At 35.7% G+C, this 26,923-nt stretch overlaps 1 protein-coding gene across 1 annotated transcript; it reads right to left on the bottom strand.

Moving 5' to 3' along the window:
- Window positions 1-23,571, bottom strand: sfrp1a (secreted frizzled-related protein 1a). The gene is made up of 3 exons (XM_059338093.1): window positions 22,860-23,571; window positions 17,187-17,267; window positions 1-1,353 (listed from the first exon to the last, which is right to left on the bottom strand). The coding sequence occupies exons 1-3, from the start codon at window positions 23,380-23,382 to the stop codon at window positions 1,028-1,030; spliced, it is 930 nt and encodes a 309-aa protein (XP_059194076.1). The 5' UTR covers window positions 23,383-23,571; the 3' UTR covers window positions 1-1,027.
- Between the last annotated feature and the right edge of the window lie 3,352 nt (window positions 23,572-26,923).

Raw genomic sequence — 26,923 nt, 5'->3', positions numbered from 1 at the left:
TTCAGTTTTCCATATTTATGTAAAATTTGTATGTACATGTAATAGGCAGCAATGCACCGCTGACATTCAGATCTGAAATAGTGCTAAAACAGACCAGCAACAGATTAGCAAACAAACCAGAACACACAGTTTGCAATATTTGCATTTTGATCACTTTTCGCACTTTTAAACATGTGTGACTATAAGGCATTTTCCATTACCGATAAATACTGATAACTGCATTTAGACTGGAAGTAGAGAGACAGAAAAGTGTTAAAAAAAAAAAAAAAAAAATTCCAAATGTCAGGGACAAGGCACAACAACAAATAAAGAAAACTCTCATGATGCAGATTGGCGGTTATTCTCTTAAGATTTTCAATAAATGTAACAATGAAATAAAAAAAAAAGGAAAAGATGAAAATGATTGGTAGTGCAGTCTTTAGTATGACCAGAGAATGAGCCTCTCATACTTCTGTCAATAAGTTATTCAACAGGAGTCCTATTGTATGTGGAGCATCATGGTTTTGAAATGCAACTGCCAATTGTGTAGTTTAATCACTGGAGTGAATTTGTTATGATGATTACAGTGAGAGACATGTAAAAGAATAGTTGCACATTCTCTTGATGAATTAATTAGAAGATCAAATACCACTCTCCAGCTATGATAGTACTATCAATCCTCTCATTGAACCCTCAGTATTGAAGCAAAAGTGTATTTCACAAACTATCCATTGAAGCCACTGACCTGTTGAACGAGAATATAACAAAGTATCTACATACATATAGTGGAAATGATTTCATGGAGGAAGGGCTTTTACTACAATGTCCTTTTCTTAAGAAGAAGAAATAAAGGAAACCCAAGCCTTTTCTGTGGTGTCATCACTGACCACAATCAACTAAAACTTAACAATGGACAACTCAAAGTATATCTGAAAATATACAAAGATATATAGATATATAAACAGGACAAAGGAAAGCCAAGTTTGGGATTTTAATGCTTGTGCAAGTTCATATGTAGGATGAGATGCGACCCAAGGGGGCGGTCATATTATTTGAAGACGGTCTCGAAGGCGGGACATTTGTAGGTCTTGAGTTTCTTGATGGCCTTTTTGAACTCTTTGCTGGCCTTGTCCCACTTGTGGATCCCTGTGAGGAGGTACTGCTTATCCACCTTGCGGCCCATGATTAGATACTGGTTCCCCAGGTTGTCCAGCTGCTGGCAGGGGCAATCGGCTCCGTTCTTCAAGTACAACACCAGCGTTTTCAAATCCTTCTTCTTCAGGTTCCCCATTTTCAACATCTTCTTCCTCTTCTGCAGGGTCACCTTGCGGTCCATGTTTTCTCGCGTCACCTCCTTGATTTTGGTCTTGAAAGCTGTTGGTAGAGAAAAGGAGAGAAATCAGTTACTTTGTGCTTAAAGGTGGATGAGTTCTTGCACAATGTTTGTTTCGTCACACTGTTGCCTCTAAAGCAGGGGTCTCAAACTCAAATTACCTGGGGGCCACAGAATTACCAAAAAAGACACAAAAGGACCAAAGAAATGACACAAAATTACTAAAAATGACACAAAATTACTCAAAAAAGACACAAAATAATTTTAAGAAGACACAAAATTACCAAAAAAGACACAAAATTATTAAAAAAGACACAAAATTACCAAAAAAATGACACAAAATTACTAAAAAAGACACAACATTATTTTAAAAAGACACAAAATTACCATAACACAGAATTACCAGAAAAGACACAAAATTACTAAAAAAGACACAAAATTATTTAAAAAAGACACAAAATGACACAAAAAGACACAAAATTACCAAAAAAATTACACAAAATTACCAAAATGGACACAAAATTATTAAAAAAGTCACAAAATTATTAAAAAAGACACAAAATTACTAAAAAAGACACAAAATTATTTTAAAAAGACACAAAATGACACAAAAAGACACAAAATTACCAAAAAAAGTACACAAAATTACCAAAATGGACACAAAATTATTAAAAAAGACACAAAATTATTAAAAAAGACACACAATTATTAAAAAAAGACACAAAATTATTTAAAAAGACACAAAATTGTTCTAAAAAAACACACAATTACCAAAAAAAGACACAAAATTACCAAAAAAGTTATTAAAGGGACCTCCCACACACAACACAGTAAAGTGCCATTCATATAAAACTCACATTAAACTTTCATATCAAGGTGAGGGCCACAAAATATTGTCAGGATGGCCGCAATTGGCCCGCGGGCCGCAAGTTTCAGACCCATGCTCTAAAGAGTGCTACACTGCAAAAACCAACTGGCAAAAAATGAGAAATAAATAACTAGAATTAAGCAAAGACATGCTTGAAACAAGTACAATTATCTACCAGTGCAGTAAGTACATTTTTCTTTGTCAGAATTCTTTAAGTAAGTAAAAATATCTAGGCACTGGAAAACCAATGATGTCTTAAAAATAAGTACAAAAATACTTATTTTGAGCAATTGTGGCTTGAAAAGCCAAAATTAGGCCCCCTAAATGTCACTACCTCACACAGGTTTGTCGTAGACACACGAAATTTGGTACATACGTGTATCATGACAAGACGCACCAAAAAGTCTCAAGAAGCCATACCCTAAAATGCACAGGAAGTCGGCCATCTTGGATCGAATATGGAATTTTCGTCATTTCCACACCGCATACTTTAACTAACTCCGCCTACAGATTTAACCCGATGGACTTCAAACTTGGTCAGTACCATCACAAGGCCTTTGGGATCAAAAGTAGTTTATTAATAATTTGACACAGGGGCCACAGCAGGTGCCAAGGGCTTCTACACAGGGGCAGGGGCCCCTGGAGGCCCCTGTGTAGAACTGCCACTGACTAGGGCAGTAGTTCTCAACCTTTTTGAGTCGCGACCCCCAATTTAACATGCATGTTGTCCGCGACCCCCGCTCACTGAACACAATCTCACAAGCACAGTTCAGATCACCCAAAAATGAAACAAAATGACTAAATAAGACACAAATTGACCACAAAATGATCAAAAAAGACACAAAATGATCAAAAAAGACACAAAATGACCAAAAAAGACACAAAATGACCCAAAAAATAAACAAAATGACCCAAAAAATAAACAAAATTACCAAAAAAAGACACAAAATTACTAAAAAAAGACACAAAATTACCAAAAAAGGGAAACAAAATTACCAAAAAAAGACACAAATTGACCACAAAATTATAAAAAAAAAACACAAAACGACCAAAAAAAAAGACATTAAGACTAAAACACATTAACACATGAACACTTTAACACAGTGGAGACAGAGCTGACTTCCAAAATGATTTGGCGACCCCCAGAAATCATCTCGCGACCCCAATTGGGGTCCCGACCCCAAGGTTGAGAATAGCTGGACTAGGGTATAATGGTAAAACTATCCACCTCCACTGGAATATTCCATTCCCTGTCTTTGCTTTTGTTTATTTTCCTTACAATCCAACACAACCCCCCCTTCATCTTGACACACAGCTGATTCTTTCTGACTGAACACCATCGACTTCACTGGTCGTTGCACACATTCCCACCACAGCGGCTGATTGCCACCAGAACCATCCAGTTAAGTGGGCGGCTCCAGGGAACAACCACCAGAGAATGGAAACAATCACAGGCCTGATTGTGACTTTCTGCACTACAATTAACAATTCATTATTCTGTGAACTCTTTGACAAACATGTCATGTTGAATGATGACGAGATAAATGCTATCATGCATTAGCTAGATGCTGGTTGATTACTTGCACCAGTGGAATATTGCTTTCCTGCGCTGAATAAAATAAGGAGACTAATAGCATTATCCAAAGCAAGACTGGTCTTTTAAATCTATCAGGAGTGAGCAACAGTGATGTCCAAACGAAGCTTCATGAACCAGTCGTAGATCAATGATTCCCAACGCTAAAGATCCACGGGGGGTCGTGAAGCCCTCTTGATTCTAAGGGATGTAATAAATCTAATGTGTTAAATATAGATGAGTCAGCATTTAATTCATTAGTGTGACAAAAACAATGAAATAAGGGCTACATTAAACGTTTATTCATTTATTTAAATAAAAAATTGAGGCCAATTCCACAACATGCACTTGTTTCTCATGATGTGTTTATGGTCTGTATGTTATGTAAATATGTATTTTGTGTTTGCTGCCTCTTGAACAGGGCTCCCTGAAAGAAAAAGAGGTTCTTAATCTCAATTCCCTGGTTAAATAAAGGTTAAATTAAAAAAATAAAAAATAAATAAAAAAACAGGACATTTTTGCAGTGTACATATGTTTAAACAGAAAACATAGAATCTGTCTTATGAAGAATATAAACTGTCTAGTGAGGTCAAACTTCTGTAAAAAAAAAAAGATAAACAATAGCTTCTCAATAAAATTGAGGCAACAGATTGCACGCAATATTATTAATTAAATCTAACTACGTTACAAGTTGAGTTAATAACTTAACAGGAAGTGTTTAGTGGCAATTAAAAACGGACTAATTCTATTGGTCTAGTGTTGGATTCATTCAAAATTCTCTTGATTTATAATTACATACACATAAAGATTATATTTAATGTGATCAAAATAAGTAGATTCTCTTATTTTAAGGGGTGTAATAAATCTAATGTGTTAAATATAGATGAGTCAGCATTTAATTCATTAGTAGGACAAAAACAACTAAATAAGGGCTACATTAAACGTTTATTCATTTATTTAAATAGAAAAATCACTATAGAAAAGTTTAAAAATAAAGGCTATATCACAAGAATAAGGGTGTGTGTAACATCTAGAGCTGCAACAATTATTTGATTAATCGAACAATAAATTAATTATTAAATTAATCGTCAACGATTTTGATAATCGAATAATTGGTTTGAGCAGTTTTTTTTAAAAGATAATAAGTCCAAATTCTCTGATTTCAGCTTCTTCAATGTGAATATTTCTGGTTTCTTTGTTCCTTTATGACAATAAACTGAATATCTCTTTGGTTTGTGGACAAAACAAGAGAAGTGAGGACGTCATCTTGTGGTTTTTGGGAAACACTGATTGGTATTTTTCAACATTTTATTGACCAAACAACTAATCCATTAATCGTTTAAATAATCGACAGATTAATTGATAATGAAAATAATCGTTAGATTCTATCTCAAACATTTTTATGTTAAAGTTACTTAAACAACTGCCTCAAAATCAAAATTTTAACAAATATATTAAGTAAAATGAAATGACTACAGAATAATTTATTACAGTGCAGTGAACTTGCTTTGGGCAACAACATCCCTCAGCGTCGTCTCTCAGGCTCTTTCTCAGTTTGACCATAATTCTCCTGGTCTTTCACTAAACTCTATTTAACCTTCTAATCTCTCTGTTTCCTCTGGTTTCCCTTCCGAAACAGAGCACGAGTCACACTTTGGTGGTCCAAATCTCCATATGCCTGCACGTATTACATCCTCTCGTTTTCCACTGATGCATACTGGTGTGTGTGTGTGTGTGTGTGTGTGTGTGTGTGTGTGTGTGTGTGTGTGTGTGTGTGTGTGTGTGTGTGTGTGTGTGTGTGTGCAGCATGTTATGTCCACTCTCAGTGTCAGAGAGAGATGTGGTGTCAGGAGAAACGACAGAATGATGAGGAGATAAAGTCTTGTGACTCCAGCAGGGAACAGCCTGATTGAGCTTGAATCTTGTTCACACTCCAGATCTGGAGATCTGGATCAAACTGCGACTTCTGTCTACTTTTCTCTACAGTTTCAGACACAAAATCCTTCTTGACTCACATTTCACAGGATCGTGCTTGACATAAACACCTGAGTTGGCACTTTAAGAAACTTTCAAACGTTTCATCTTTTCTTTTGCGCCTTTATCTTCCGTTGCTAATTAAACTGTGAAAAAGAGCCGGCCTGTTTTTCCCAGTATTAAGAGTGCACATGGTAGGGATTAGGACCTTTATCCTCTTTCTCTAGTCTCTCAAACGCTCTCCGTGAGCAGGCTTAGTGTTCACAGAAATCAAAATCGGCAGCATTCATAATTAGTGAGTCATAAAGAGAAGCCGGGCCCACCCCTGAAAGACTTCATCTTGATAAATCCTGCATCCTCGCTAATCCTTCGCGCTATGAACTTTCTTTGCACCTCGTGTTGTTTGAGAACTTAATCTCCTCAGCAACAGCATGCAGCAAGAAGCTGACATGGAGTCATTGAACTGTTTGGAGGAACAATGCAGTCCTTAATTAATTATAATGTGCAATAGGGTCGTCAAAAGTATCCATACTCATAAAAGTATCGAAACTAAAACATTGTATCCGGATACAATACTCATTTTCAAAAGTATCCATACCTCGCCAAGGAAGGAACACTTAGGTTAAGTTGTTATTTTTTTTATCAATCTTGCCTAATAAAGCTGAGTCTGTGTATAATTTTAAAAAACTTTTAAAAACCCACTTGTACAGACTGGCATTTGTGCAATGATTTCTAACGTCTTACACATATATTAATTTTGTATCCTATTATTTTTGCTTGTTCACTGTTTTTGATGATGTTCTGTTATTTTTGTTTTAACTGTTGTATTGCCTCCATGATAATGTGCTTTGTAAAGCACCTTGTAACCCTGGTTTTGAAAGGTGCTATAGAAATATAGTAATAAATAAATAAATAATATTGTGCACAGTACACAACCTCAAAATATTGTTCTAATTGTTATTGTTTATTGTATTTATTTATTTATTTTCTGCACTACCTCAGACCTGAAGCTTGTTATCATAGTTGCAGTTTCTTTTTGCACAACAGTTTTTTATTATAAATATTAAACTTGTGGTTCTGTTCAGTTTGACATGTTGCATTTTTCTTGTTAAATATTTCTGTTAAATTTTGGGGTCTTTGTTTTTATCCTGGTGGTATCAAAAATGGTATCGAGTATCGAATATTTTCCTGAGTATCGGTGTCGAGTTGAAAATTTTAGTATTGTGACTGACAACCCTAATGTGCAATAGAGCAAACAGCTATATTAATGCATATCCATCCAGTAGGTGGTCTTCAACACTGTTGCTGCTACACTACAGGCCAAAAGTTTGGAAGAAAGATCAAATTTGTGCAAAAGAAGATCATAGTTTCATTGCTATACTTTGCAACAAAATAAACATGATTATTAGAATTTAGAATTTGAATTTGTTACAAAAGAATATAAGAAACTTAATAAAACAGTTCTTTCACAAACGTGTCTTTCTTTTCTTTGTTTTGACCCAATCAGACAACACTTTCTGTAATTAGTTTTTATCAAGCTAAAGCATCATTGGGTTACATTACTCATATAAATTATTCAAAATGATATTTAATCCAGAGACTCTTAATCTGAGGTTCATTAAGTGCAACTCATTTTTTTTGGAAAACAGAATTTTGTTTCAAACATAAAACATAAATTTGTTTCAAACATAAAATGATACCATCATATAATCATGATACAAATCCATTTAGTCACTATTCTTATCGTATTACAACCCTGATTCCAGAAATGTTGGCACCATGTCTAAAACGGAAATAATGAATATGATAATTTGCTTTTCCTTTAAGACAGATATTAAATTGAAAACTGTACAAAAGACAATTGATTTTATCCTAACTGAATTATGAATTGAATCTACTCTGTTTACACTGTGTCCCTCCTTTTTTTTTGGTTGTACAGAAACTAGGTTTAGGTATTAATGTACAGTACAGGCCAAAAGTTTGGACACACCTTCTCATTCAATGTGTTTCCTTTATTTTCATGACTATTTACATTGTAGATTCATCAAAACTATTAATGAACACATGTGGAATTATGTACTTAACAAAAAAGTGTGAAATAACTGAAAACATGTCTTATATTCTAGTAAGCAAAGGGTGGTTACTTTGAGGAATCTAAAATACAAGACATGTTTTCAGTTATTTCACACTTTTTTGTTAAGTACATAATTCCATATGTGTTCATTCATAGTTTTGATGCCTTCAGTGAGAATCTACAATGTAAATAGTCATGAAAATAAAGAAAACACATTGAATGAGAAGGTGTGTGTCCAAACTTTTGGCCTGTACTGTAGATTTATTTGACTTTAAAATTGAATTTAAAATTTTTTTCCTTCAAAAATGTCAACTTGCAGTGATCTGTTATCAACTCTCCCCAGTGGAAAAATAGTCACTGCTGGCAGAAAAAAAAGGTATTCTGGGTCTTGGATATCAGGCACTCACTAAATATGACAAGGGAATATATTGTTGTTCATATAATATATATATATATATATATATATATATATATATATATATATATATATATATATATATATATAAAAAATATATGTTATATTTTCTAAATCTTCACTCAGTGAATGTACATAATCACTTTGTATGTTGGAATAGCCACGGGATATGACGTCATTAACTTGCATTGTAGCGAAATCCGTGTCAGTTTCACGGAAATCTGAGTGACTCCGTGGCTATTCCACGGATTCCTGTGAGACCAGGTTGAAAACTCAATAAAGAGAACAGAAAAAAAGTCAACTACTACAACGCTGAAGTGTTTTCTGGTTTGGGGGGTCTCTCTGACCCCTGACCTGATTTCCTGTGCTGGTTCAGAGACACAGACAGGACCTCCAGGGAGTCATAAACCAGCAGGAGGGTGTGTACCGCTTCCCATTCACAATAATGGAAACACAAGTGATCCGATAAGCTGCAGTGATCAGTGTGGAGCGTGGGGCGGCCCTGTTGTTTACTGCATTAGCAACGGGAAGGAGCAATTTGGCAAAGACAACAAAGTGAGCTGTCCGAGACGGAGCAGAGGTTTAATTGAAGGCTGCTGGGATTCTGGGGACAATGAGGGACCGTAAAACCTTAAACACTGAGATAAACTGCGGTGGGAACAAAGTGTTGAGTGGGATGAGCAATAAATCTGTTACCAGCTGAGTGCCGCAAATAGGATGTGTGTGTATAGGCGTGTGTGTGTGTGTGTATAGGCGTGTGTGTGTGTGTGTGTGTGTGTGTGTGTGTGTGTGTGTGTGTGTGTGTGTGTTGGAAGGAGCTTCATTAGGATTTAGGAGAAATCGGGGAGTGTCAGTCCTCACTGGAGAAACTAGATGCTAACTGCTAACTAATGCTAACTAAACATGGCGGACTGAGAGTCTGTTACTGTTTCTGATGTTCACACATCCTACTGACAAAAGAAACATGTAAAACACTCTATTTATGCCTTACAGCCCTGTAGGACCTGATAATGTAATAAATTCCCAATAATGTAATAACCCCGGTAATGTAATAAAAATCTGCACTTGAGTCCATTGAAAATGTAATTAAACCTGATAATGTAATAAAGTGCATTTCCCAATAATGTAATACACTTTTTACCAATAATGTAATAAAGTATAACATTAATGGGAGGTTATTACATTATCAGGTTAGCCTTCATTTCCCAATGCATCCTCAATGGGGTTTTTCGGCCATATTGGATTTTCCGCCATCTTTGATTTGATCAAAAACCTCCCATTAATGTTATACTTTATTACATTATTGGTAAAAAGTGTATTACATTATTGGGAAATGCACTTTATTACATTATCTGGAAGTTATTACATTATCAGGTTTTATTACATTTTCAATAGACTCAAGTGCAGATTTTTATTACATTATGGGGAATTTATTACATTAACAGGTTCTACCAGCCTAATAATCTGGATAACCCAGCTGTTCTTTGTGTCATCATGTTTCAGACATTTTTACATAAACAAACATGCATGTAAACATAAGTGGCAATATCATATATCATATGGACATGAATCTATAACTTTTACTGTCCTAATTATCACGACAGTCCTACTAATGACCTGATTCTCAGGTTGTCTAGTTTAACCCACTGACGCCTAAAACTGCCTGTAAAACCTCTGGGTGATTTTAAAATAAGCCCCTAAAACCTGAAGTTTTTCTGGAAATTCAACAAAAGTGTCAACCCTTCCTACTAAATAACAGATTTTTCAGCCTCTGTAGCAGATAGAAATGAAATTCAAAAAGTATTTAAGAGCTTATACAAATACTACAAAACGACGTATCCGCTTCCCAGGCTTGAATGGGTTAAAAAGCTTTTGCATGCAATAAAAAAGACGCACAAATTTGATTAGAATTTAGAATTTGAAGTTGTTACAAAATAATATAAGAAACTTAATAAAACTGCTTCAAAAACGTGTCTTTCTTTTCTTTGTTTCGACCGCAAATAGGATGTGTGTGTATAGGTGTGTGTATGTGTGTGTGTGTGTGTGTGTGTGTGTGTGTGTGTGTTAGAAGGAGCTTCATTAGTATTTAGGAGAAGTCGGGGAGTGTCGGTCCTCACTGGAGAAACTAAAGATGGCGGACCGAGGGTCTGTAAGTTGTTTCTCTGATGTTCACACGTTCTACTGACTAAACTCTTTCGTCCTCTGCCAGAACAACTTCACATCCAACCACCTTAAGTCAAAAGCTGTCTTGCCGCGGCTTATTCTGCTTTTATCAGGATCAAACTGCTTGCAGAAGTCAAATGCGCTTGTGCAACTGATGGGAAGCGATTATCCGAGGCGTCAATCGATAGAAACGCTATTATCACACACAAAAAAAACCACTTCACACTTTACTTTTACCTTAACTGAGAACAGATCTTTCGCAACTTCCAGTAAGTGAAGTTTTCAGTGGACAAAAATGCTAATTCACTGCCAGGGTGGGGATATTTCTCACATGATTGGTCCGTGCAGATTAATAAAGACTTGAGTGGAAGTAACTGATTCATTTCTCAAGCCTCTGTGGTTTTCCGTGCCTGTGTTCCATGGAAAGGAGCAATCATCTATCATATCCAGTTTGTGGTCTTATCCAAACTAAAAAAAAATGGATGCAGGATGCAACAATCAAGATGCCGGTGTTATCTTTTGTTGGTGAGATGAATCACATTATGATTAAAGCTTTTTTCCTCCATCTGTATATTTTCTTTCTCCTCAAGACAAGACATTAACTCATGCTGGCTTCAGCTGCTGTCACACAGATTTATAGCTGCAGTTTTCTCCTCAGACTAAAACTGAATTCCACACTGCAAAAAAAGAAAAGTTGGATGAACTCAAAATTTCAAGGCAACAAACTTCGATAAAATTTTAAGTTGGACAATTAAACTAAATATTTGAAGTTTTGTTTTTGAGTTTGCTCAACTCTGAATTCAGATTTTTGTCAACTCAACTGTAAGTTGTACTAACTTATAATTTTACATTGTGATAACTTTTAATCCTTACTTCTGCTAACTTCTGCAATGTGCTGAATTGGCACGATTGTAACGCCGCTATGAAATGTCAGCTAATGTTGCGACCACAATTTTAAGTTAGCATTGATACGCTAATGGCTACTCTTGTAGCTGTAACAAGCAGCGCCGCTAGCATCAGTTAGCTGCTAGCATCAGTTTGCCGCTAGCATCAGTTTGCCGCTAGCGTCGGTTAGTCGCTAGCGTCGGTTAGTCGCTAGCGTCGGTTAGCCGCTAGCGTCGGTTAGCCGCAAGCGTCAGTTAGCCGCAAGCGTCAGTTAGCCGCTAGCATCAGTTAGCCGCTAGCTTTCGCTAATGACCGAATTTCCCAACAAAGAAATAAGAGTTATCAGAACTATTGTCCCTTGTTGTGAACCCCAACTTAAAGATATAAGTAACAACAACTCACCAACTTGTTTTTGAGCAGACAACTGGCTTCCTTTGTTGTGCTAACTTACATTATTGCCCTAAATGTCAATCATTTATATTTCCAAGTTTTACCAACTTAAATCACTGTTTTAGGCCAAAAAATACAAGTTGCCTTTTTTTTTGCAGTGCTGGCTTCAGCTGCTGTCACACAGATTTATCGTTATAGCAGTTTTCTCCTCAGACTAAAACTGAATTCCATCGGCCTGCTGGAAAAAGCAACAAACAAATATTTATCCTTGCTGGTGATCTAAGCGGCGCTGTTATCTCTGTCAGGCTGTGCGTTACATGTTTACCGACTGTAATCAAGTCATACGTCACGCTGGAATCACACAGACGTCTGCTGCATTCCTGGCGGCTCCCTTGTGGGTTGAAACCTGCAGAATAAGCAGCGCGGCGTCTCATCCTCGGCCTGCTACTAAATCTGTCTGTGTATCCTCACATGTCAGCTGGTTAGGGGGCTTATGACAAGCAAGCAAAACAACATCTGTCTTCATCTGAGATGAAACAAGCCAATAATGTGCCACTCTCCTCTTGGCAAAGCGGGACGCAGACTGAGAGAAGGCGAGTCCCGTCACCGCAGCATAAACAGCCAGGCAATTCGTTAAACAAATGTAACTTTAAACTTTTCCTGAGAACTGGAGGGACGTCTGGTTCCAATGTGCATCCAGTCTATGTTTGCCCAACATGGCACCTGGAATTCAAGCTGCCACAAGTTCTGGTGCAGGCAGGGAATAAAACATGAAAGCTGAACATCTTGCATCTCGTGTGCATCATGTGAATATCATTCCTGGAAGTCCTCATCACTCTAATTCACTCAGTTTTCTATTGGACTCCAGACTTTTGGTTGTTCTTGTTCCTCATGCAAAATTTCCACAGTTTAAATATAAAGTGCCCCCATCAGCTTCAGATTCAAACTGGCGGCCCGTGGGCCAATTGTGGCCCTCGTGACGATATTTTGAGGCCCCCACCTTGATATGAAAGTTTAATGTGAGTTTTATCTGAATGGCACTTTACCGTGTTGTGTGTGGAAGGTCCCTTTAATTACTTTTTTTTGGTAATTTTGTGTCTTTTTTTTGGTAATTTTGTGTCTTTTTGGTAATTCTGTGTCTTTTTTTAATAATTTTGTGTCTTTTTTGGTAATTTTGTGTCTTTTTAAAATAATTTTGTGTCTTTTTTTGGTAATTCTGTGTCTTTTTTTTTGGTAATTTTGTGTCTTTTTAAAATAATTTTGTGTCTTTTTTGGTAATTCTGTGTCTTTTTTGGTAATTATGTGTCTTTTTTGGTAATTTTGTGTCTTTTAAAAATAATTTTGTGTTTTTTTTAATAATTTTGTGTCTTTTTTGCTAATTCTGTGTCTTTTTTGGGTCATTTTGTTTCTTCTTTAAGTAATTTAGTTTTTTTTCTGTCATTTTATGTCATTTTGGATCATTTTATGTCTTTTTTGGGTCATTTTGTTTCCTCTTTAAGTAATTTCGAGGTTTTTTTCTGTCATTTTGTGTCTTTTTTGGTCATTTTGTGTCTTTTTGGGTCATTTTGTGTCTTTTTTTAGTATTTTTGGTCATTTTGTGTCTTTTTGTTGGTCATTTTGTGTCTTTTTTTAAGTAATTTAGTTTTTTTATGTCATTTTGTGTCTTTTTTGGTCATTTTGTGTCTCTTTTTTTGGGTCATTTTGGGTCTTTTTTTAGTATTTTTGGTCATTTTGGGTCTTTTTTTGGGGTCATTTTGTGTCTTTTTTAAGTAATTTAGTTTTTTTTCTGTCATTTTGTGTCTTTTTTTGGTCATTTTGATACTGCCTCCAGCACGAGTTTGAGACCCCTGGCTTAAGATTTTCCCACTTTCCAGGTTTGGTAACGTTGCTTTCAAACCACAGACGCTCTAATGAAATAAACAAACATCCTGTGAAATGTTCTCTTATTCTTCAAGTTTCATTCATTTCTCCCTTGATTTTAAAATATTCCAAAAAAGACAGAAACACTGGAAACATAACATTACTCTGAGATGAATGACATGATTGTGTCCTTGGAATATTTGATCATTTGCAGTGCGAGTGACAAGCTAACATTACTGTAAGTCTCATATTTTAGGTTACTTTTTCAGCACTTTACGGACAGAGCCTTCTGTTTCCAGCCTGTATTCATTTCCATATTTCCATATTTGTGCACGTTTTCTCAGAGCATGTGGACACGTAAGAACCACTGGAGATTGTGAGGACAGTGTAGCGAGACACTACTTTCTGTTCACAATTAATTTTATTTCTCAAATTTGTCATTGGCTCATTTCTATGTATGCAGACATACATGCAGAGCTCATTAAACAATGCAGGTTAAAGGCCCACTACACTGTAAAAATAAAAAAAATGTTGTTTTAACGGTAAAACCAGCAGCAGAACTTTACCGTAATAAATACGGTGCAACTTTTTCTAATATTACGGTAAAATTATATTAGCACTGTTGATTTCACGTTTAAGATTGCCATTTCATTCCATATTTTACCGTTAAAAATAAAAAGTTTTTCCATCAAAAGAAACGCTGTTCTGCCATATAATTGACAAGAAAATACTTTATAAATGCTGCATGAATTAAAGATTTTACCATCAAATATTACAGTATATTTCTGTTGGAGATATGGTGTTTAATACATTTAACAGTGAGAAAAAGGATTTTTACAAAAAATAAATGTAAAAATGATGGCTTGTATATACACTACCGGTCAAAAATTTTAGAACACCCCAATTTTTCCATTTTTTTATTGAAATTCAAGCAGTTCAAGTCAAATGAACAGCTTGAAAGGGTCCAAAGGTAAGTGGTGAACTGCCAGAGGTAAATAAAAAAAGGTAAAATAATGTACATTTCAGAATTATACAAGTAGGCCTTTTTCAGGGAACAAGAAATGGGTTAACAACTTAACTCTATGGAGTCTTGGGCTATTTTGTCCATTGTTTTTATTCTTTTCATGTCTTTGTAAGTCATTTTGTGTCTTTTTTAGTCATTTTGTGTCTTTTGGTGTCTTTTTTGTCATTTTGTGTCTTTTTTTAGTCATTTTGTGTCTTTTGGTGTCTTTTTTTGTCATTTTGTGTCTTGTTTTGGTCATTTTGTGTCTTTTTTTAGTCAATTTGTGTCTTTTGGTGTCTTTTTTGGTCATTTTGTGTCTTTTTTTGGTCCTTTAGTCCAACATAAAATGTGATTTTGAATCTTTTTTTTACTTTCAAAACACTATCATGCTCAATAAAGAATTTTAAATGTTGCAAATGTGCATTAATTTCAGAGTACACTGAGACATTAAACTGCATCATTTTCAATTAAATTCTGGAAAAGTTGGTGTGTTCTAAAACTTTTGACCAGTAGTGTATATTACAGTAATTTTTTGCTACAAACACGGTGCCAGTGTATTTTACAGTGGAGTAATGTATTTTTTATTATTTTTTTAATTAAAAAAAAAATACTGTTTTGGCTGATATATAGATTGACAGTGTTACATTGTTACTGAAACTGAATTAACTCATTTATCACTTTATGGTATTTTACTATCATGGTTTAGCAGTTTTTCCCCATAAAATCTACAGACATTTTTTACAGTGTAAAGCAGACGTATAAATATTTAAAATAGAAGTTATTGAAGAGAAACAAATACATGGTTTATCATTAACTATATTAGGGAGACCATTAATGCCCCCATGTGCAGCCAGACAGCAGAACAAACACGTCCTGCCACATAAAGACTTTAATGACGCCAATTCATTAGTCACAGAACATCAGAACATCAGAACATCGTCCTCTCGCTAACGGACAGGTCGGTACGTCTGACACAGAGATAAAAAGCTCACATGTAACTTTTACTAAGAGAGATTCATTAATCTAACCAAGAAAACTTCTGGCATGTAAGAAGTTGGTTTGGAAATGGCCAAGTATGGTCAGATAGAGGCTGCACTGTGGGAATCTGCAGCTTCACATACTTTGTTCAGAATTTATGGGCTGTTTTAGAGCACGAAGATGGAATACAGATACAATTTATACTCATTTCACAGAGTGCTGTGATACATGTCAAGGCCTAGCACGATGATGATATACACTATACACTGCAAAAAAAGAAAAGTTGCAACAAACTTTGATAAAATTTTAAGTTGGACAATGAAACTAAATATTTTAAGTTTTGTTTTTGAGTTTGCTCAACGCTATGTCAGCTAATGTTGCGACCACAATTTTGAGTTAGCATTGATACGCTAATGGCTACTCTTGTAGCTGTAACAAGCAGCGCCGCTAGCATCCGTTAGCTGCTAGCATCAGTTAGCAGCTAGCATCAGTTAGCCGCTAGCTTTCGCTAATGACCGAATTTCCCAACAAAGAAATAAGAGTTATCAGAACTATTGTCCCTAGTTGTGAACCCCAACTTAAAGATATAAGTAACAACAACTCACCAACTTGTTTTTGAGCAGACAACTGGCTTCCTTTGTTGTGCTAACTTACATTATTGCCCTAAATGTCAATAATTTATATTTCCAAGTTTTACCAACTTAAATCATTGTTTTAGGCCAAAAAATACAAGTTGGCTTTTTTGCAGTGAACTACATAATAATGTAATACACTTTTTACCAATAATGTAATAAAGTATAACATTAATGGAGGTTATTACATTATCAGGTTTGCCTTCATTTCCCAAGTCCTGATAATGTAATAATTTCCCAATATTGTACTAATTTAACAGCAGACCACCATTACTTGGGTTCAAGTGGTGATACTGTGTATCAACTCTAGCTCCAGAGCTCTAGCGCCACCAACAGGTCAAAGTTGAATGTTTATTCACTTTTGACCCATTATCACTGGAACCCTTGGGCCAATCCCAGCTCAATGCATCCTCAATGGGGTTTTTCGGCCATATTGGATTTTCCACCATCTTTGATTTGATCAATAACCTTCCATTAATGTTATACTTTATTACATTATTGGTAAAAAGTGTATTACATTATTGGGGAAATGCACTTTATTACATTATCGGGAAGTTATTACATTATCAGGTTTTATTACATTTTCAATGGACTCAAGTGCAGATTTTTATTACATTATCGGGAATTTATTACATTATCAGGTTCTATAAGCCTAATAATCTGGATAACCCAGCTGTTCTTTGTGTCGTCATGTTTTAGACATTTTTACATAAACAAACATGCATGTAAACATAAGTGGCAATATCATATATCATATGGACATGAATCTATCACTTTTACTGTCCTAATTATCACGACAGTCCTACTTATGACCTGATTCTCAGGTTGTCTAGTTTAAAAAGCTTTTGCATGCAATAAAAAAGAAGCACAAATTTGACTAGAATTTAGAATTTGAATTTGTTACAAAATAATATAAGAAACTTAATAAAACTTCTTCAAAAACGTGTCTTTCTTTTCTTTGTTTTGACCGCAAATAGGATGTGTGTGAGTGTGTGTGTGTGTGTGTGTGTGTGTGTGTGTGTGTAATTTGCTCGGTGTGGCGCAATGGAGGACACTTACCGAACTCGCTGGCACACATGTGCTCCAGCATGGCGTCTGTTTTCATTTCATTGTCACATGGAGGGCAGATGGGAGAGTAACCTGTGGGGGAAAATTAAAGGATAAGGTTAGAAATCAAAATAAAAGAGGCAAAAAATAGCAAGTTGGCTTTATTGACTAATTGATTGATTGATTGTCTTTATTTCGAACATGCAAGCAAGTTAAAAAAACAACACAAAAAACAAGTTTAATTATTAATAGATGAATAAATAAAAAACAAAACAAAAGAGCAAAAAAAAATTGAGAAAACAGACACTTTCTGCAAGCTCGAAAGAGAGTAGGAAGAAGTAAAAAAACTATCGAGTCCTACCCCTTAACAGGTCTCTATATCTATATACATATATATATATATATATGAATAGTCAATATAGTCACATACAAATATTATAAACAATAATATATATATATATATATATATATATATATATATATATATATGAATATATATATATATACACTAAAAAGATTCAAAATCACATTTTATGTTGGACTAAAGGACTAAAAAAAGACACAAAATGACCAAAAAAAGACACAAAATGACTTACAAAGACATGAAAAGAATTCAAAAATGGACAAAATATTTAATTTGTTTCTTTTTGGGTCATTTTGTGTTTTTTTTGGTCAATTTGTGTCTTTTCTTTGGTAATTTTTTGTCTTTTTTGGTAATTTTGTGTCTTTTCTGCTCAATTTGTGTCTTTTTTGATCATTTTGTGGTCCATTCGTGTCTTTTTTGGTCATTTTGTGTCTTTTTATGTAATTTTGTGTCTTTTTTTATCATTTTGTGGTTAATTTCTGTATTTTTTGGTCATTTTGTTTCTTTTTTTTATAATTTTGTGTCTTTTTCTGGTAATTTTGTTTCTTTTTTGGGTCATTTTGTGTCTTTTTTGGTCATTTTGTGTCTTTTCTTTGGTCAATTTGTGTCTTTTCTTTGGTCATTTTGTGTCTTTTCTGGTCAATTTGTGTCTTTTTTGCTCAATTTTTGTCTTTTTTTTTATCATTTTGTTTCTTTTTTGGGTGATCTGAACTGTGCGTGTGAGATTGTGTTCAGTGAGTGGGGGTCACGGACAACATGCATGTTAAATTGGGGGTTGCGACTCAAAAAGGTTGAGAACTACTGGTTTACAGGGTAGCTAAAAAACTGATCATTATGGGCTGTTGTTGGGGGTCTGGTGGCATGGAAATGAAGGTGGAGGCAGACTGGGTTCACTGGGAAAGTTTACTGGGAGACTATTTGTAGACAGTGAATTAACATATTGAGCATGGATTAATTGTACCTGTCTTTATGTTTTATTATCATAAGATTGTGTATCTTAATCTTGCCCCTTTGCTTAAGTGGTTGTTGAATGAATAAGAATTGAATGATAAGAAAAATTGAATGATAAGAAAAATAAAATCACTACACTGCCCTTGAAGATTTTAAATGGTTTAGTATGTGAATGTGTACACACACCTAAGCTGTGTGTGTGTGTGTGTGTGTGTGTGTGTGTGTGTGTGTGCAGAGATGGCTCTAGTGTCTGGTGTCAGTCGCTCTGATGACCTGACCTCAGTGAGGAATGTCTCCAGCTTTTATAGCCAGCTGTAACGAAGAGCTGCAGTAAACACTCTTCTTCACTTTCTACATTCAGACACTTTTCAAAACGGCTCTTTTAATAAAGCAACAACGATGTGTACACAATAAAAATTAGAAATGTGGAAGGAATAAATGGTAATGATATTCAATCCAAGCTTAAAGGAATGCTCTGACATTCCAAAAGAAAAAAGATAATAATAGCCGGCTCGAGGACAAAAACCCAACTGAAGACAAAGAGCCAAAATGTGTTTTTGCCAAAAAGTAATTCAGTCTAGAGGCATATCTGCGAATATTTTACCAACACGATTTTTCAATTTTTCTACTACCGCAAATGATCGCTTCATGCCAAACAGCTGAGTTTACTTTCCAAACAAACTTGGACTTGCAATGGCATCATTTAATTTAAACTGACTGCATTTCAATGGATCTGTATTGATGGAGCAGAGGGGGAAGAAGAGGGAAAACAAATAGTTTTCTCTCCCATGCCAGTTGTCCATTACATGTGTTAAACGCAAGCTTGTGAAAGTAACACCCAGGTGTAAAGAGCTTATGAAAACAGACTGTTTACAGAGTCACAGGGTCCCTTTGCCCTGTTGGAGCCTTGTTCTCCTTTAAATCAATTATCACCAGCCTGTATTCACTGTTAGCTCACCTCTATTAACAATCATTAAGGAAACCAAGCTGCTGCTTTTGTTTGGCTTCTTCTTCTTAATCAGCCTCACGGTCACATTTGACTTCTTTCCTGAGGAATATTGATGCAGGAAACAAAAATTCCTTGACCCTCCGAGTAACAGGTAATTTACTCGTCTTTTTTTTTCCGTCATTTTTTCTGTCATTTTGTGTCTTTTTAAAATTATTTTGTGTCTTTTTTGGTAATTTTGTGTCTTTTTTTGGTAATTTTGTGTCTTTTTTTGTCATTTTGTGTCTTTTTTTGGTCATTTTGTTTTTGTCTGTTTTTGGTCATTGTGTGTCTTTTTTAAGTAATTTAGTTTTTTTCTGTACTTTTGTGTCTTTTTTGGTCATTTTGTGTCTTTTTTAAGTAATTTAGTTTTTTTCTGTACTTTTGTGTCTTTTTTGGTCATTTTGTGTCTTTTTTTGGTCATTTTGTGTCTTTTTTAGTATTTTGTTTTTGCCTGTTTTTGGTCATTGTGTGTCTTTTTTAAGTAATTTAGTTTTTTTCTGTAATTTTGTGTCTTTTTTGGTCATTTTGTGTCTTTTTTGGTCATTTTGTGTCTTTTTTAGTATTCTGTTTTTGTCTGTTTTCGGTCATTGTGTGTCTTTTTTAAGTAATTTAGTTTTTTTCTGTACTTTTGTGTCTTTTTTGGTCATTTTGTGTCTTTTTTAAGTAATTTAGTTTTTTTCTGTAATTTTGTGTCTTTTTTGGTCATTTTGTGTCTTTTTTGGTCATTTTGTGTCTTTTTTAGTATTCTGTTTTTGTCTGTTTTCGGTCATTGTGTGTCTTTTTTAAGTAATTTAGTTTTTTTCTGTAATTTTGTGTCTTTTTTGGTCATTTTGTGTCTTTTTTTGGTTATTTTGTGTCTTTTTTAGTATTTTGTTTTTGTCTGTTTTAGGTCATTGTGTGTCTTTTTTAAGTAATTTAGTTTTTTTCTGTCATTTTGTGTCTTTTTCTGGCCTCCAGCGGCCCCCTGCAGGTAATTTGAGTTTGAGACCCCTGCCTTAAGATTTTCACTCTAATGAAATAAATAAATATCCTGTGAAATGTTCTCTTATTCTTCAAGTTTCATTCATTTCTCCCTTGAACAGGCCTGACTCTGTGTCCTGCCGGCTGTATTTACCACCAGTGCTGACAACGAATGATAACAGGTGATGTCTGGAGCTCTGTGTGGTCCCTCTAACCCTGAAAAAGGAGCCTTTTTCAGAAAAACAGGCCTCTATCCATACCACCATGTCAGTCAGTAACACCCACCCCCTCTACACACACACACACACACACACACACACACACACGGGACATGTTCACTCTGCAGATACAGTGAGCACTGTGTGATTGCTGGAACATCCACAGTTCATCCATTTATGGCCAGCAAAACTGTCTTCAAGTGGCGCATTTACAGCTTAAGATTGAAATAATAAAGTCGTATGCTGATGATGTGATGAAATTCCCCTCTATTTTATATTTTGTGGTTAAAAGTGAATGACGCTCTTGTACTTTCCCTTCTCTGTTGTATAGCTCACCTAGACGACCAGCCGGGACTCTGAACTGAAGCTTCAAATCAAAACTATTCAGAATCAGACGGAGCTTTATCTTCCCCAGACTTGTTGCTCTTGTGCATTTTTCAGGGTTTCTCTGGTATTTGTCAGCTTGGCTCATCAGGTTTTCTGGACAATGTTACTACACCCTCTTTCACTGATGCTGCATTAGGTGTCTGACTCAGTTTCATACCAGCACGCATAGTGCCAGCACTGTGGGAGTTTGGGGGTGGGGGCATGTCTTTGGGAGCTTTGTTTAGAGAAAAATGCATTTTAATACACATTACTTGCACTCGTCTTTCCATCTTTCTGTGGTTTTAATGCATTTGTCAGTGATGGCGCGGCATAAAATGGGAATTAATAGATGCAGGTATTCACTTTTCACTGTTGGACTTCCTCCCAGCATTGTCCTCAGCTCAACAAACACCTTGGAATAAATCACTACCATCTGTTAGAGCTTTTTTCAATATATTACGTCAATAGCAAGCAACTTCACATCCACATGGAAGTTGGAGTTTATGCAGCACTTTATAGATTGAAATAAGTGAACATAAATGTGTCACTTTCTTTAAGGAGCGTGGGGGGTGAACATCGTTAAAATGAGATCAAATCTAGTGTTTCACAGCTGATTTCCCCCCAAAAGGTTGTATTTGGTTTGTTTGTGTTGGGATTTGCATCTGCAAACACACCTTCAGCCCTGAAACAACATTCTCAAGCCCATTTAACTGCACGGGTGTCGACTTTTACACAGTGCCAAAGTGGAGGCTGTTTGTTTTCACTCTGAGTTAGATAGTTAATGCTGGCTTGCTATAAGAGATCCCAAATGGCTGCATTGTAGCCGATTGATAAAAAAAAAATGTAAAAAAGAAAGAGAAATGAATCACTAATTTAAAAAAATTGGAAAATTTGAGTCATTTATCAAGCAGGAAACAGAAAATATTTGCTGCCTCCAGCTTCTACATGTAAAAAATGTGATTTGCTGCTTTTCACTTTTTTAGAATTAACATATATATTTATTCTGATTATTTTTAAGCCACTTTCAGCTTGCGGCAGTAGCATTTAGACCGTGATGTAGGGAAATACAATTACAGAATATAATTTAATACATAACTGAAAACCTAATCTAATTTGGCCAAAATGTTCTGAGGAGGGGGATGTTCCTGGGAAACGTGGGTTATTTCTCACAATTTTATGCGATTTTTTTTAAAGCCAAAGATGAATCAATGAACTGAAAAAGGTCTAATAATGGATGGATCATCCGTTTTATAGTAAAAGTGAAATATGCCTTACCAGCATGAGTTAGGGTAACTATTTTTTATACATTTTTTAATGTCCTAGCACAAAGGAACAGAGAAGAAGGCAGCTGACCAGAAAATAACTACAAAATAAGCTACAGAATGACTTATTGAGGAAGTTTTACTATCATTCATAAATAAAGGTGCTCCATGGTTTAGACCTTTTAACATAGACTTTACAGTGTCCAACAATAGGAAGCTGCACATTTTCTCAGACAGTTTGGCACTAAGAGGACTAAAATCTATATCATTTATTTTATGAATGTGTTATCTGCATTTTCAATTTTTCAAAAAGTTATTGGATGTGGATTTAACGTGTTGCCTTCACGTCATAATATTCTACAGAAGTCTGAAAATCAAAAAAAGTCCCACATTAGGGCAACCCACCCTATTATTAATATTAAACCCACAGATATGCAGTGGATCTGCTCAGCAACCACCACACTGTGGTTTTACTGGGCAACTACATTTAAATAATATGTTGCTGCAAAATAGCATGTAGCCTCGATTCTCTCAACAGGAAAGTGACCATAAACAGAGCTGCCAGGTGTGAGTTACCTGTGGGCATGGTGGCCTCGGTCGCGTTGGGCTGCGTCATAGCGATGCACACGTCGTCTTGGGGAAACTTGTCGCAGGTGAGCATCTCCGGCCAGGGGAAGCCGAACGCCTCCATGATGGGGGTGCAGCCGTCCCGCACGGCCTCGCACAGCCAGCGGCACGGGTAGATGGGCCGCTCCAGGCACACGGGCGCGAAGAGCGAGCAGAGGAAGACCTGCGTGCCCGGGTGGCAGTTCTTGTGCACCAGGGGCACCCAGCTGCTGGCCTGCTGCTTCACCTCCGCCATGGTCTCGTGCTCCAGCAGGTTGGGCAGCAGCATCTGGTTGTAGCCCACGTTGTGACAGAGCCGCAGGTCGTCCGGGATGTCCACGCACTGGGGCGGCTTGCCGTAGCTGCGCCCGCCGGTGTACATGTCCTGTTTCCAGCTGAGGTACTCGTACTCTGACGCTCCGCACGCTGACATGAGCGCCACTGTCACAGCCAGCCGGATCATCCTCCACAAGGACTCAGAAGCAGACCCCATGTTTGTTTTTTGTTTTTTTTGCAGCAATAAAAGAAATCAGCGCAGTTCAGACTGATTCAACACTCACTTCATGGAGAAATTCAGAGCAAGAAGGTGAAAGAAATGCTAGAAAACGGGCTCGGTTCTTCTGATCGACGTGCGTAAAACGTGTTGAGTTGTGTGGTTTGGGTAAAGTCCACAGGCTCTCTCTCTCTCTCTCTCTCTCTCTCTCTCTCTCTCTCTCTCTCTCTCTCTCTGCTCTGGCTGGCTGCAGCCCCGTCGCGCTCCTCTGGTGCGTCTGGCTCCTGTGAGAGTCCGGGGAGGTAAAGCGCTCTGCCTCTGCGGAGCTTGGAAACAAGAGCAGATTGTAAACTGCGCTCCGGCCAATCGGAGAGCGTCTGCGCCTTTTGGCACTCTGCTGTCAGTCAAAAAGCTTAATTACACAGTGTGTAAAAACTCTCCAGGAGCCCTCTCCCCCTCCCTCCCTCCCTCCACTCCCCTGCTTGTTCTTCCTTTGTCATAAACAAAATGCCGAATAAGAATTTAAAACAAATAGCAGAGAATGGCAAATGATTTGTAGAGTGTGAGGCAAACACGCTAGAAACATGAATAGTTAAAAGTTAATAGTCTACAAAGTTCTGGTCCACGTTGCACATTATAAAGCACATTCCAGTCCCCGAGGTTTGGTGCAGGAAACAACGATAGTCCCGAGGATGATGCAGCTCCCTCCAGTAGTGAGGATCATTTAATTACTGTGAAATTAACTGGAGATATCCCCAAACAGATAATAGCCTCAGTGTGTCCCTCTTGTGAGTGTTTGTTCCACTGAGAAATAATAGAAAGTTGTTTCACAATACTTCTGCATCTGTAGCCTTTTATCAAGCTGTGGCTGATCTCCTTGCTATTTTCTATAGCACAGATACACTGTAAAAAATGTTTGTAGAAATTACAGCAAAACACTGTCAAATTACATCAGAAATAGGGCGTAAAATTAAAAATTGTATATCACCATTGTAGATACTTTTAATTACCGTAAATCATGGGTCTCAAACTCTTTGATGTGAGTTTTATATCAATGTCACTTCACCGTGTTGTGTATGGAAGGTCCCATTAATTACTTTTTTTGGTAATTTTGTGTCTTTTATTGGTAATTTTGTATCTATTTTTAATAGTTTTGTGTCTTTTTTGGTAATTCTGTGTCTTTTTTTTTGTAATTTTTTGTCTTTTTAAAATAATTTTGTGTCTTTTTTTGGTTATTTTGTGTGTTTTTTTTAGTAATTTGAGTTTGAGACCCCTGCCGTAAATCAAAGAATAGCACAAACTTTTACTTTTACTGTCATAAACTGTAGAAAACACACAGTTTTGCTGTAAAATATAACATACTCATGTAAAGTTAATGGAGAAATACCATGATGTGTGAGTGAATGACACAATTACCCAAAAAAATAACGTGACTTTTTAGTCTAAATTACAGTTTTTGCTGATATTTAAATTTACAGTCGAAAACCCACTCACTGTATTTTTTACGGGGAAGTTCTCGCAACCACAGCTGCCGGGATTTTACCGTAAATTAAACAGATTATTTTTTACAGTGTAGTTTTTCTGAAAATCTAACAAAATGTAAAGTAATAGGAGAATCGGAGTAAGAGGAGGAATAAACAAAGAATAAATGTCTTATTTCTGGTTGTTGTCTTTCAGTGCAAATATGATCAACTTGAGTGAAACAAATAAGAAATTGCTTTCAGCCGACATCATTTTTTTTTCATGTAAATTTTAACCCTTTATGGTACACATTATGATCCCAGTTGGTAAGAAAATGTTTTGGGTGTTTTTTTTTTTTGTCTTAAAATAAATAAAGTAAACATGATCAAGAGATATTTTCAAAAAAATATTATTTATTTAGTCGTTTTTAGGGTTCGTTGCCATACGGCAACACTGTACGATAGTAGAAAGTAATGAAAACAAGAGAGTTTGTTTAAAATGGTATTAACATTTATTTAAAAACTCATGTTATAGTCTGAACAATCCCCAGTAGCCTGAATGCTGCATGAGATGCATCTCATTTGAAAGTAAAAACTATTTAAAAATACATTTTTCATTATTTAATTCAAATTTTTGTGCCATATCATGAGTAATTGGTTGGCTATTGGTATAATTAGAATCCCACCTCTCTTTTAATTCATTGCATCATAGCTGGGGATGTATTGTCTTTATGTAGAACACTGTAAAAAAAAAAAACCCTGTTGTTTTTATGATAAAAAACAGCAGCTGTGGTTGCCAGAATTTTACCGTAATAAAGACGGTGCAACTGTTTTTTATATTACGGTAAAAAGATATTAGCACTGTTGATTTTACATTTAAGATTGCCATTTTATTTAATTTTTTACTGTATAAATAAAAGATTTTTCCATCAAAAGAAACGCTGTTTTGCCATATAATTGACAAGAAAATACTTTATTAAATGCTGCATAAATGAAAGATTTTACCATTAAATATTACAGTATATTTTTGTTAGAGATGTGGTGTTTAGTACATTTAGCAGTGAGAAAAAGTATGTTTTACAAAAGAGAAATGCAAAAATTAGAAAACAGTGGTGGCTTGTATATATATTACATTAAATACATATTACAGTGTATTTTACAGTGGAGGATTGTATGTTTCAAAAAACGAAACTATAAAAAATACTGTTTTGGCTGATATAAACATTTACGGTGTTTCATTGTTACTTTAACTGAATTAACCCATTTATCATTTTACGTCTTTTACTGTCATGGTTTAGCAGCTTTTCACCGTAAAATCTACAGACATTTTTTACAGTGAAGGCTTAACCCTATGAAGCCAAGTGTATCATATTTGATACATATGTTTTTAAGACCTCTACATCATCAGTGTGATTTTTTCTTTTCCTGAAAAACCTGATGAATACATGAATTGATGATTAAAAAAACTGAGCAACAAAAATACCAGATGTAACAAAAATGATTTGCTGGTTCCACTGGTGGATCTGTCATTGCTGCGTGAAAACTTCATATCAGCAGATGTATGATGTTGTTTTATATGGAAAAAAGTATTTTGTATGTTTGAGGAAAATGTTAAAAGGAAAGTCAAAGTTTTATTTGGTTAAAAATATTAGGTTTTATGTGATTATGTGAGTTCAAGAAAAGCAAATTGTGAGCAACAAATTGCACAAAAAGACCTGATGTATCAAATATAATCCAAATTAAATTCATATATGAAAATTGATATAGAATTTTAAAAAATGTTAGCTGGTTCAACAGACACTCCAGTTTTGAAAATTTTGAATTTTCTGGCAATCATTTCACGGTTCAGGCTTTATAGGGTTAAAATGGCTTTGTTGCCATATGGCAGCGTCATACCATAGAGGGTTAAGAAGAGTGTTCTAGGATCCTTGGAGTGCATTGTGTTTTGTACAGGCTAGCCTGTTATTTGTAAAGGTTGGATAGTTTTTGTGGCTCAAATGTGCTGTAATGATAATACAAGACAGACACAAACTGGGTCAAGGCTTGCTTTCATTCCTGTGATTCCCAAAATGTGTGGAAGA

This window comes from Centropristis striata, chromosome 7 (genome assembly GCF_030273125.1).
Source record: "Centropristis striata isolate RG_2023a ecotype Rhode Island chromosome 7, C.striata_1.0, whole genome shotgun sequence".
In the NCBI taxonomy this organism is placed as follows: domain Eukaryota; kingdom Metazoa; phylum Chordata; class Actinopteri; order Perciformes; family Serranidae; genus Centropristis; species Centropristis striata.
This window is presented reverse-complemented; position numbering and strand designations above follow the sequence as displayed.